This window comes from Homarus americanus, unplaced genomic scaffold (assembly GCF_018991925.1).
Source record: "Homarus americanus isolate GMGI-L3 unplaced genomic scaffold, GMGI_Hamer_2.0 scaffold39675, whole genome shotgun sequence".
NCBI lineage: Eukaryota > Metazoa > Arthropoda > Malacostraca > Decapoda > Nephropidae > Homarus > Homarus americanus.
The window spans coordinates 13,617,752-13,630,694 of NW_024736071.1; the positions used below are offsets into that span (position 1 = coordinate 13,617,752).

Genomic DNA, 12,943 nt, shown 5'->3' on the forward strand with positions numbered 1-12,943 from the left:
CCTGCTAGACCAGACTGCATAAATGGAGGTTGAGCTGGTTGATACAGAGATTCAGCTCCAGTCTCTGAATGACATTGTCCACTGATTTTATCACCATCTTCCATCTCAGAAACTTTAGCAAGTAATTCTTCATCACTCATTTTACTTAAGGTTTTACCCTTTTCAACAACAGCTGTAGTCTGAGCCCGAGCCAATCGTGGATCCCTTATTCTAAGATCAGTGTCTTCATCAGTTTTCACACAAGAGTCCACTTTACTTCCAAGTTTTTCTTTATTCTCGTCTGTCTTTTTTAAAACCCGAAGGTCTACATCAGTTTTTTTATCTTTGTTCAACTTATTCTGGAGTAATGGCCTCAAGTCAATATCAGCTTTGCTTGCAGTGGTAATACTATCCCCAATTTTCTTCTTTTTTTCAAATTCTTGATATTTGCCATAAATCATAACAATGGGGTCTGATGTTAAGCTTAATCGTCTTTTAATTTCTTGCTCCTTTTGCTTAATTTCAACCTCCTTCTGTCTGATGTTATCCAGTATCTCTTGCAAATTGGATGGAATACTGATTTTAGATGTATCAAGTTTGAACTGTTCGCCTCCGGGAGGAGGAGGACTGTGACCATGAGAGGGGCTGTACGGCTCTTCTTCTTCATTACCTATAGTCTTTTGCATTTCACTTAATTCCTTCTTATGTTCTTCTATCTGCCGATTAAGTTCTGCCAACATCGATTCTTGATCCAGTGATGCTTCAACGAAAATTTCTTCAGGGGGACTATTTGGTTCTTCAGTGAGAAATGGAGATGTAGCTACTGATGAATCACTTGTTGAACTGATGTGGCGCTTCTTTGGTCGGATGACTTCGCTTGAATCGGTTGCTGGTCTTTTTAGTGAGCCTGAATCAAGAAATTCTACTGAACTCTCTACACCTCGATTTTTTCGTGCAGAACTTGATCTTTCACCAGTACCATCGTCATCATCTTCTGAATCCTTAGCAGCTAAAGCAATCTCTTGGATGTCTTCATCGGTTGGGAGTGGTGGCGTGTAGCTCCGCTCTGGTAAATCTGTTGAAGATGAATCATAAGGAAATATTAATTTTATATATTTATTTTTCTTAGCTTTAGGATACTGCCAAAAAAAAGTGTGTGTGTGTGTGTGTGTACTGTCATAAATTATCCTGAATCCCAAGCTAGATAAGAGGTGCATTCCTTTGAAGACTTGACACACCTTAAAACTCTTTTCCAATTTATTAAACTAGATTTTTCCGTACATCTGCTATTAACGATATAGTAGAGCTGTCCCTTGAGTTTGGAAATTCAAGTTACAGAAGTTCATATCAACAGAGTCTAAAAAGCATGGAACAAAATTTGAGATATGTTAGAAAAATTTAATTTAATGAAAAATAATCCAGAAATTTCCAGAGTTAAGAAATTAGGAACAAATGTATACGTATATATTTCCAACCTTCAATATTTCACTAAATACTAAATATATATTACTACATAATGTAGACCCAGATTATTTCACATTTTATTAAAATTTTTATATTCCGCAGCTACCTAAATTACTTCGCGCTATAAAACTTTGAACACTTTTCTTGTTTAAAGATGGTCAATTTTCGGTTTAGCGATGCTCGACTCACTGGGAAAAATTCGGGAGCGAAGTCGGAAAAATTTGGGACTCTGTGCTCCAAGTGCGCATTACAGTAGAACATCGATTTTAAGCGATTCAATTTAAAATTATTGATTTAAAGCGACACCCACAATTAAGGACACTGTTTTAATTTAAAGCAAATCTTTCCTATTTTACGTGAGTCATTCAGGCACAACATATGGAAATAAACACTATTTTAAAATTCAGGCCTGATGTTTACCGCCATACGAGTCTCTTTACACACACTACACTGGGTGCCCGCCACCCTCCCTCATCCTCAGTTCTTGCACTGACGCTCTAGTGAACGGACATATTGTGTGACAGTATCTCCCTCTAGCACGTGCATCAACCAAGAAATCAAGGCAAGCAATTGCACTGGAGCAGAAAATCAAGGTGCTGGAAGCACTGCAGTGAGGAAATGGTGCTTCAAATGTGGGGTGCCAATTTGGACAGTGATGTGGATGATGAGCTAGTTGGGCTCTGCATCTTCAGAGGATGAATTGCCTAACTAAGGGTGAGTGAAAACCTATTTTAGATAGCATAAAGTAATTAAAAACTAAGTTGAGAGGAAAGTGAAAGTGCTTGGTGAGTCGGACAAGAGGCGGGCGGTGCACGGCGCCAGCATGACCATCCTCTCACATCAGCTGATCACTAATAAACACACCATTTCGAGTCCCGTAATTTTAGCTGTGTTGATTTATGATTGTTTGTTTTAACATAAAACTACAAAAAACAATGTTTTGTTTATTCTAGGAGATATGCTGAGGTGCATCTGGGTAGACTCTCAGTCTTTTTAGTATGTTGTGTTTCTCTCAAGTACCAAATTAATTATTCCATTGAAACAACACTTTGATTTAGTGCGAATTCGGTTTAAAGCGACCTCTCTTGGAACGTATCTCGTGTTATATCAACGTTCTACGGTATTACAATATATTGCTCACTCGCTTAATGCGGGTTTGTTCAATCTGGATTCACTCAAATTTGTTATTACTACCCGGTATCTCTTAACATGGGGCTAAGATTCACTCAAATGTGGGCAGAGCCGGGCTAACACGGGAAAATTTGGCTGAACTCAGTCGGGAAGAAAACATTTTACGCTGGCCGGTGATCAAGTTCATTATAGTACACGGGTGGCATCCCCATGCCACATGGACTCAAAGTTTAGCTAATCCTTGAAGTTTGGCCACAAACAAAAATTTTGCTTGGATTAACTTTTTTTTTTTTTTGCCTGCTTTTGTTACCATGGCTCCACCTAAATGTCCTCTTAAGTAAATTAAGAGTAATTTTTTATTTACACAATGAAAAAAAAAATCATCTTTATACAGGTATCCCTTGAGATAAAAACGTTTGAGATGCAAAATTTCATTTATAAGAATTTCCTATATTGAAACCAATATTTTGAGGAATGAAAGCTTCCTCAACTTATGTGAATTTGGGTCCGGGCAAAAATTCAAATTTTACGCGCTAAGAGTCAGCTGGCACAGCCATTTTGAGGAGAGATGCGCAGAGAAGTATTCTTAATCACTGATCATACCCCCACCCCCTCTCCTGCATGTTCCACAAGCCCGTGTTTTTCCATCCGCCATTCGTTGTGTGAGAAGTGATCTCTTTTTATCCATGTGAATTCATGCCATCCTTTTGTAACAACTTTTTTTCTGCTGAATCTTCAGTTACCCGCACTCCACCAAAGTAATCACGGAAGGCTTTGACTCTTGACAAAGCTGGAAGTAATTAAGCATCATGAACGTGGTGATGGTCCTTCCAAGATTGGGAACTATGATCTAGCTATTTCTTCTGTGGCATACCAGAAAGATGCCAGATAGCATCAGAGAAAAAAGAAGTTATATTTTCTAGTTTATTTTTCTATGAATATTTTACCAGAGCTTGTTAATACGTCTCAGAATGACCCTGAGCACGCTCATGAGGGGGGGGGCGCATTTAACTGTCTATTTAATTGCCAAATCTCTGTAAATAACTTTAATATGGAAGTGTAAGGCACACTGTTTAGATACAAAAGTCTTGCAAGCAAAACACACCTGCCAATTACTGAACTGGGTCATAAGCACATGTCAACGCTCTTGCAACTTCTACTAGTCCGGCAACCAAACCCTAGATTTATGCTGAACCCGGATTTGTCGTCCAGACAAAGTTTTTTTTTTTAACTAATTATTATACACAATTTGAGGGTGCTGAATCCAAATCTACTGGGTGCCACTTTGTCACCCTTGGGGAAAATGAGATATTTATGAAGGCGTCCAAGATGGCTGCCAAATACAGTAATGCCTCTGATAACAACGGTTCGATCAACAACTTTTCATATTTAAAACCCGAGTTAATTTAGGACCCAATTCAATTTACGTCCTTATTTCATTCGTATTTACATCCAAACTACAATAAAAATAAAATAAAAATACAATTTCATATATATAATAACTAAATCCCAATATGAATTATACCTAAAAAAAAAAATACTGTAAAAAAAAATGAAGAGCGCCTTGCGCAAAGAAGCTGCCTAATGAGTGGCAAACAACAGTCTGAGCTTGGCGGGCCTTATGTTTTCACGCATCTGGAACAGGAACAGGATAAAAACTTTCTCAGGTTTCTTACAGCATATTTGCATCCCTATTCAACATGAGCCAGAGAGCAAGTGATGATGGTAGTGTTGGTTCAAAAGATAATAGAAAGTGTATAAGCTTAGCCGAGAAACTAGATGTGTTAAAAGGTGAGAGGTCTGTGGATGTTATATGGAGCAAGCAATAAACATATTTTCTGAAGTGGATCCATTAACAAAACATAACATTAAAATTTAAATAAACACAAATGACCTATATATACATAAAGATGTACAGGTTGTACCTCTCTAGTCCAGCATTCTGTGGTCCGGAACGATTTTAGTTTGTCCAATAGGTAGATAGGCAGCTTTTTTATTATTATTATTATTATTATTACTACAGTATTAAATTTTTGCCCCTCAGGCCCCAATGTGGGTCAGTGACCTGTGCCCAGGTGGGCTAATCCCAGTAAAAAAAAAAACAACAAAGCCGCGGGAAATTAAGGTTTGTTTACATCCGGCAGTTCGGCCGCTCTCTCTCTCTCTCTCCCTCTCTCTGCTTGTCTATACGGAGTACAACATTTAACCCTTCAATATATATGAGCAGTAAATAAGTGTTGCTTTCATATTCTTATGTAGAGTAATGACGATATATTTTCACATGTGCGCACTTACATACGCACAGTCTCACTTTTTTTTTTACCATTAATGGTTAGCTATTTCTATTGTTCCATTTATTAACATTAAATAACATTACTTAAAACAACCATATTAATTTTACTACAGCTACAACCAGGGTCTTATTTTCTTCAGTTTTATATGTAGAACCAGTCAGTCACTGGTTTTGTAATCAACAAAAACAATGCTGTCTCATTTCCTCGTTTTTTTAATATTCTCTATGTTTGTCTTTGATACCCCCAAAATGTTCTACACTACTGAGGGTATATGCAAACACTTGTTATCTTGAAAATAGGTTCTTATTCTCGTACGGGAGATATATAGAGGAACTAATAGACAGTCAGCTTCCACACCATAAGGACAGGCGATCTCAACTCTCTGTATCACTCCGCGCTGGCATGTACAGATGCCAGCATTCACAAGCTGAATACATAATATGTAAATATGATAATTCATATACATAACATGGTGCATAATAAATGGAAATATTACATAGGATTAATACATGTTCTGTAATACTTTACTATACATAATTAATAGAGTAATATAAGAATACACAGCTTAAGGTACTACTTCGTGTCCATATTATACACCTCCCTCCCCCCTATACGCTCATAGTTTCATCTTGAGCGGACCTTTTGTTTCTGAGTCGCTCGGACCTGCGGAGTACCGGGGCAGAAACACAAGGTGGGGATAGATTTACTGTAAAGGCATCAACATTAGGGGACTCTACTGGGGAAAGGTCAACACTTGGCAGCTCCACAGGTCGGAGGAAGCGACGGTTCCTCCACCATACTCTACCACTAGGAAGACGCACTTGGTAGTCCCTGGACCGGCCAATACCCATGACAACCCCAACCTTGTCCCAACGGTGAGATACCGGATCTTGAATCCTGACCTGCTGGCCGATACTCAACCTGGGAAGGGGGCGGGCATTACAGTCGTACCGAGCAGCGACATCTGCGGCTCGTTCTGCTGCACGGCGGTCACATTCTTCAGTCTTGGCTTGCCATTCTTGAGAAAAAGACTTCGGGTGGGCAGGAACACAAGACCTGAGATGATGTCCATATAGAACCTGGGCTGGGGAGCGTCCGGTGAAGTTTGGGGTGTTGCGTAACTCTAACAAGCCTCGATCGAAATCCTCGCAGTCAATATTTCCTGAGGGTGACACCTTAAGGATCAGGTGTTTAACAGTCTTGACTGCAGCTTCAGCGTGTCCATTCGCCTGGGGGTAGTGGGGCGAGGTCACGACATGACGGACTCCCCAACGGTCCATGAAGTCCCAGAACTCGTGGCTGGTGAACTGGGGTCCTCCATCAGTCCTGAGACGGAGGGCAACACCAACTTCTCTGAAGTAATGCCTGAAATTCCGGATGGTAGCAGTAGCCGTTGTATCACAACCACAGGGGACGACAACAGGCCATCCAGACAATCAGTCGGCAATGACGAGGAAGGACTTCCCTGCCACTGCAAAGAAGTCGGCCGACACAGACTCGAAGAGTCTTGAAGGGTTATCGTCGCACATTAAAGGTTCCTGTTGCTGGCTGGGTTGCAGAATCTGGCACGGCTCACAGGCACGCACGGTACTTGCAATGTCCGTGTCGATTCCGGGCCAAAATACAGTCTGCTGCGCCCGTCGCTTGGTGGCCTCCACTCCTCGATGGCTGTCGTGAAGGCGGGTCAAGGTACAGCGGCGTAGGGCAGCAGGAATGACTACTCGTGGACCATACAAGACGAGGTCTCCGTCACAATAGAGGTCCTCGCGTATCTTACAGTACGGGAGTAGCGATTCATGAAGGTCGTATCGGTTTGATGGAAATCCCTGGGACACACAGTTGACGAGCCGGATGTAGGAAGGGTCGGCCCGGGCTGCGGCGCGGAGATCTTCGAGGGTCTTGTCTGCATCCAGTGCTGTAGACTCTTCTGATGTGAAGACGGCCTTCAATGAGACTACTGACTTGAGGGATGCAGCAGCTGTAGAACACAACATCTCGTCCTCTGGGGTGGGGCGTGGGACAGAGCATCCGGGATGCACAGCAGCTTACCTGCATGCCACACAGCTGTGAAGAGATAAGGCGAGAGCTTCTCTTTCAAATGTTGAAGGCGAGGGTTCTCTACTGCATTCAAAGAGTAGTGATTGATAATAGGTACAAGAGGGCGATGATCCGTAAAGAGGGTGAAGTGCTGAAGTCCTATCAGGTAGAAGCGGCACTTCGCCATCGCCCAGACAACAGCCAACATCTCCAGCTCAATCGTGGCATATCGGGTCTCGGCATCTGTCAGGAACCGGGATCCACACTGAATTAAGCGGAGTTGTCCACCGCCATGGTCCTGCAGAAGGGCGTAACCAACGCCGTAGAGTCTGGAGGCGTCAGTCTGGAGGACGGTGTGAAGGGCTGGGTCGTAACAGGCGAGGACAGGTGGACTTAAGAGGGCCTGCTTGACTCGCTGGAAGGCCTCTTGATGATCTGGGGTCCACAGGAATGTCCTCCTGGGGCTCAGCAGGGGGAGTAACGGCTGGGCTGCGGCGGAGATGTCAGGTGAGAATTCAGCCAGCTGATTGACCAGACCCAAAAAAGAACGGAGGTCTGTCAGGTTGGCAGGGTTTGGAAAATCCCTGATTCCACTTAATTTCTCCGGGTCAGCTGCGATACCTGATGCTGAGAGAGTGTACCCACAGAAGTTCACTGATGGTGCGGCGATTACAAACTTGTCAGCGTTGAGGGTAATCCCGTACTTTCGACATCTGGTGAGAACTTCATATATTCGGGAGAGGTGGGCACAGTAGTCTTCGTCATGGAGTAAAATATCATCAACCACCTTGACACAATTCGTGACTCCTTGAAGGGCCGCGTCACCACGTTGACAGAATGCATCGCCCGTAGCGGCAAATTCCATGGGGCCTCTGCAATACTGATATTTTCCATATGGTGTGATGAATGTACTCAAATGCTGGTCTTCTTCGGCCAACTCGATCTGCCAATAACCACATAAGGCGTCCATTGTTGTAAAAAACTTCGCCTTCGGGTCCACATTTCGAACAGCTGCGAAGGGTGTGGGAGAAGGGTGGGCTGGACGGGAAACTTGCTGGTTAAGTTTTGACAGATCGGTGGTGATCCGTACTCCACCATGAGGTTTGGCGACGGGGACGAGAGGGTGGCACCAAGGTGAAGGTTCGTCTCCGGCCGGCTTGATGATTCCCTGAGCAACCATGGAGTCAAGCTCTTGTCTAACTAGCTCCTTGTAGGCGTGAGGAATCAAACGAGGGGTGTGGATGGCAAAAGGTGTGGCACCATCCTTAAGATAAATCTTCATAGGTGGACCCACCATCGGCTTGAGTGGTGTGGATCCTAAAGATTTCTTCGTAACCAACACGTCAGCAAACTCCTTGAGAAGGTAAGCTCTTGCATCAGAAGGGGATGTATTAGTAGAGATAGGGAGTTCCTTCAACCTGTTGACATGGGTGACCTTTAAAATAAGTTTGGGGAATTCCTTGGAAATAATGGCCAACTCTTGACAATGGCCATATGATAAAAGCGAAGTCGGGATCCCATCATGAACATCAATCCGGGCTGAGCAAGACTGCTTACCAAAGGTAAGAGTAGCCCAGAAAGATCCCAAAGCTGGAGCCATCTTGGAACCATCAGCTGTCAGTTTCGTTGTCTGAGGAGGGGGCTGTAGGTTGCTCCGGGGTATTCCCAAACTTGCTAAGTGTTGTGGACCAATTACTGAGACGTCAGCACCGGTGTCAGGTAACATCTGAAGCCTGGATGACAAGTTACCGTAAGAAATGACGACACTGATGTGCTGGGGCGTCGTGTCTGTGGAACTATGTACACGGCGGCAGGAATGACTGGACACAGTGCCTTGATGCTTGTCAGGAGGGGGCGTGCCAGCACTACCTGAGGATGACTTCTTGGATCCTTGGTGGTGTCCTTTCTGTGTCTTCTTACGACAACATTTGTCATAATGGCCCACACGACCACAAAGTCTGCACTGAACTTTGCTAGCAGGGCACTTGACTGTGTAAGCCCAGTGACCCTGGCGGTCGCAACTTCTGCACACGCTTTGAGCAGCTGGGCACTGGGAGGCATCATGCTGTCTCGCGCAGCTGTTACACAAAGCTGCTGCTGAAGGTGTAGCTGGAGGGTGAGGGGTGGGGTTACCTTGCTGCTTCTTACCCTTTCTGTAGGAAGACACCGCCCTCACCTGGTCAGGTTGTGAACGTAAAGCTGAAGTCGCACACCTGGCGGCCTCGTACGCTCGACATTTTGTAACTATATCTTGAAGGGAGGAAGTGGGGTCAAGTGAAATGAGACGCTGAACTAGCTCTTCATCTCGAATACCCGTTAAAATAATTGTATTGAGTTGTGTCTCTTCACAGACTTCAGACTTTCCAGGACAAACATCAACTTCCTCTGAACATCTTTTCAGTCTTGCAAAAAATGCGTCAAAAGATTCTCCATCAAGCTGCTTACATTGGAGGAGTTCTCTTCGTCTAAGTTCTTCGTTGCGCTGTCCCTTAACCTGTTCCTGTAACTTGTCAAGCACGGCCTCTACAGTCAGAGTTGTCGTAGGAGGCACTTGAAGTGTGTGCTCGAGAGTACGTTGTGTCTCTAAGGACAAGCACATACGAAGCTGTATCATCTGTTTAGGCTGTGGTAAACTTGACAGGTCAACCATTGTTGCATAGTCTTGCCAACGTCGACGCCATTCCCGAAATATCTGATAAGAAGCGTCAGACTTCAGAGAGGGAGGCATTTGTGCTGCAGCCTTTTGAGGAATTGTTGAACCGACTCTGGAAAATGAGGTACCAGTACCTCTAGTCGTATCAGCATTAGTAGTGGCAGAAGAATCTTGTACAGTAGATCGTTGTGGGGAGGCTAACAGGGAAATCAAGACTTCAAATCTGGCTTGATTCTCTCTTCTCAGGTCATCCTCACTTCTACGTATATCTTCTAGTTCTCTGCATCTTTGTTCATCTTCGTGGCATCGTCTTTCAGACTCTCTGTACCGAATTTCTTCCTCTTCTCTCCTTGCAACATAGTCCTGGCGTCGAGAAGTTTCCATCCACTTAATCAGTTGAAGGAGATCCTTGGACGCAGGCACCGCAGGAGAGCTTGCTCGTGACGAACGAGGAGATTCTGTGGGTGATTGGGCGTTGTCACTGTGGGGAGCGTGGGGGCTGAGTGTGGGTCGTCCAGGGTATCTTTTTGATCCCTGTGAGACATGCTGACAGCTTCTGTACTCTATCTGTGCAAGAGACCGGGTCAACCCCTCGTAATCTATGCACAGAATTACAGAAGTCTAAAGTAATACGCAAGAATTTAATATAAAGTGGGCCTGTGAGTGCGTGTGTGTGTGTATGGCTCGTTGCCGGGAGGCTTGGCGTGCTGCCAGACGTAGAGGCAGCTCGGCGCAAGTGCAACTGAACCGAAGTTGTCTTAATGCGCGCTGCTCAGTTACCCAATGACCGTAGGCGGGAGGGGACATACTGCTGGGCCGCTCCCTCAGTCATCTGACTGCAGTTTGCACAGACAATTCTGATTAAAATACACAACACAGCACTTCACAGAACACTTCACTTCACAGCACAGCACTGTACACAGCACAGCACTTCACAACACTGTAAGTCCTGAGGCTTGTAGTCTGGCTGTAAATCCTTGGCGAAGCTGAAGACGAGACGCCATTAACACAGTCCGGCGGGAAGGCTGAATTCACTATGAATCTCACTGAGAAATCACACTGCGCCATCTATGTTTGTCTTTCATACCCCCAAAATGTTCTACACTACTGAGGGTATACGCAAACACTTGTTATCTTGAAAATAGGTTCTTATTCTCGTACGGGAGATATACAGAGGAACTAATAGACAGTCGGCTTCCACACCATAAGGACAGGCGATCTCAACTCTCTGCATCACTCCGCGCTGGCATGTACAGATGCCAGCTTTCACAAGCTGAATACATAATATGTAAATATGATAATTCATATACATAACATGGTGTATAATAAATGGAAATATTACATAGGATTAATACATGTTCTGTAATACTTTACTATACATAATTAATAGAGTAATATAAGAATACACAGCTTAAGGTACTACTTCGTGTCCATATTATACATATTCGACGTATTATTAATAAATTGTATTGCTCATTTTGCACACACAAACATTAATTCAATCAAAAAGACTTTCAGTAATAAACAATAATGAATCTTTTGTACATAAGAGAAATGACGCTGTTTACATGATTGTGCACGTCGTCTGAACATTGGTGGGCCGTTCAAACCCGTCGAAATTCGAATTTCCGCTGTCAAAATTTTTAAATGTGTTGTTTTTTTTGTGTGTTGAAACAGAAAACGTCGAATTAAAAAGTCGCGAAATTTGAAAAGCTACTGTATGACATTTAACCCTTCAATATGTCTTCAAAGAGACCATGAAGCAGAGAAAGTGGTGCTAGTGCTTCCAAGCGTAAGCACAAGTCCCTATCTATCCAGGAAAAGGGTGAATTTCCATGGTCCGGCACCGGTCAGGTCCCGAGGTTGCCGGACTAGAGAGGTACAACCTGTATACAGTAATGAGAAAAGAAAGCAGCTATGCAAGGTTCTTTCGACAGCTTTATTATTCGAAGGCCTAAACCATCAACTTCAGCTACACCATCAAATTCAGCATCATAAGCAGCTTCAACATCAACTTCAGGTTCAGTAACAGTTTCAGCAACAGCTTCAGCCAGAGTTGAACCTGATGACTTCGTCATCTGAGTAAAAACTCGCACAATATTCATTGGCTGTCCTTATGTTTTAGACTATACAATGAACTTGAAATTATTGCACTACTAACACTGATGACTGTGTAGCCACCAGTCCAAGTGGTAAAGGAGAATGCACAAGACATGCTTACCTGGTGTTGACATTTTCAAGGTTTCCCCTTTTCAGATGAATGTGAAGTTTATAATTTATTATTCAATAAATTTTTAGATTTCCAGTCATGAGCTTAGGTTTCTGGGATGGTTGACAATTTGCTGGCTATACAGAATCAGCCAAAATCAGCTCTAAAGCAATAAATGATAATTCAAATATTAACCAATAAAATTACAAGAAAAGCAATGGCAAACACTTGGCTGCACGATGAAGGAAAACATAACTAGCATGGGCTACGTATTATACTAGCTTGCTTTAAATATATCCTCACAAACTCTGAAGATGACTCTTAAGAGATTGTTACTGAGATCAATCATCTCCCACAAAATTCAATAAGAATTTTCAAAAAATTTTCTAACGAAAACAGGAATTTCACAAACAAAAATGTTACATGTACATTAATCATAACCAGTACACTATATTATACTGTGCAACCAATCAAAGTGATGTACACTAATTCTAATATGCTAATATTTGAACAAAGTAACTTTCTCTTAGTGTCACCTATGGAATTATTGAAAACTGGCTTAAAATCACTTACCATGTGGTTTAGGTACAGGTTGAACTGGAAGGCCACTGCCCATACCCACCACACTCCATGTACCAGTAATGTGGTCAAACACCCGCTTGCTCTTTGCCCGAATAATTACACCAATAAGCATATGGGCCCGGTGTTCCTCAAACCCAGGGCCATCCAATGGAAGAAGAACCTGTAAAAGAAATATAATCAAACACTGGCCATGGGGTGATAAATATTATCTCTAAATGTGCTGAAGAAGGAAGCACTAGTCCTAAAATACTATTTTATTGTTGAAATCCCACAAGTGAATGCAGCAGCATAGATTTTCTCTCTAGTACACTACAGTAGAAGGAGGAGGGTTAAAAAGTGCATGATGTTGTATCAGCCAGTGCATACCTCATCCTTCATTTTCAACTTGTCCACAATTGTCCCGATACATCAACCTCCATTCATCCCTGACATACTTGTACACTATCCCATGCCAAGAGAAAGGAATGTGAGTTGCCTAGAATAAGGCTGACAGGAGGACCTGTTCAAAGCTACGAGGGTGACTGGGTATTAAGAAAACAATATTGTGAAGTCCAGCATAGAGACAGGCTAAGATGGTTTGGGCTTGTGGAGAGA

The 12,943-nt window shown here is 43.1% G+C and overlaps 1 protein-coding gene across 1 annotated transcript in view; it reads right to left on the minus strand.

The window, feature by feature from the left end:
* Positions 1 to 12,514, minus strand: part of LOC121871805 (uncharacterized protein DDB_G0284459-like) — a 13,972-nt gene extending 1,458 nt beyond the window's left edge. Inside the window, exons 1-2 of the mRNA XM_042374304.1 lie at positions 12,341 to 12,514; positions 1 to 1,054 (exon numbers count right to left, since the gene is read on the minus strand). The exon at positions 1 to 1,054 is cut by the window's left edge and continues 1,458 nt beyond it. Coding sequence (XP_042230238.1) covers positions 1 to 1,054; positions 12,341 to 12,461 — 1,175 coding nt within the window. The 5' untranslated portion in view covers positions 12,462 to 12,514. The remainder of the gene's footprint in view (positions 1,055 to 12,340) is intronic.
* Positions 12,515 to 12,943: the final 429 nt, after the last annotated feature.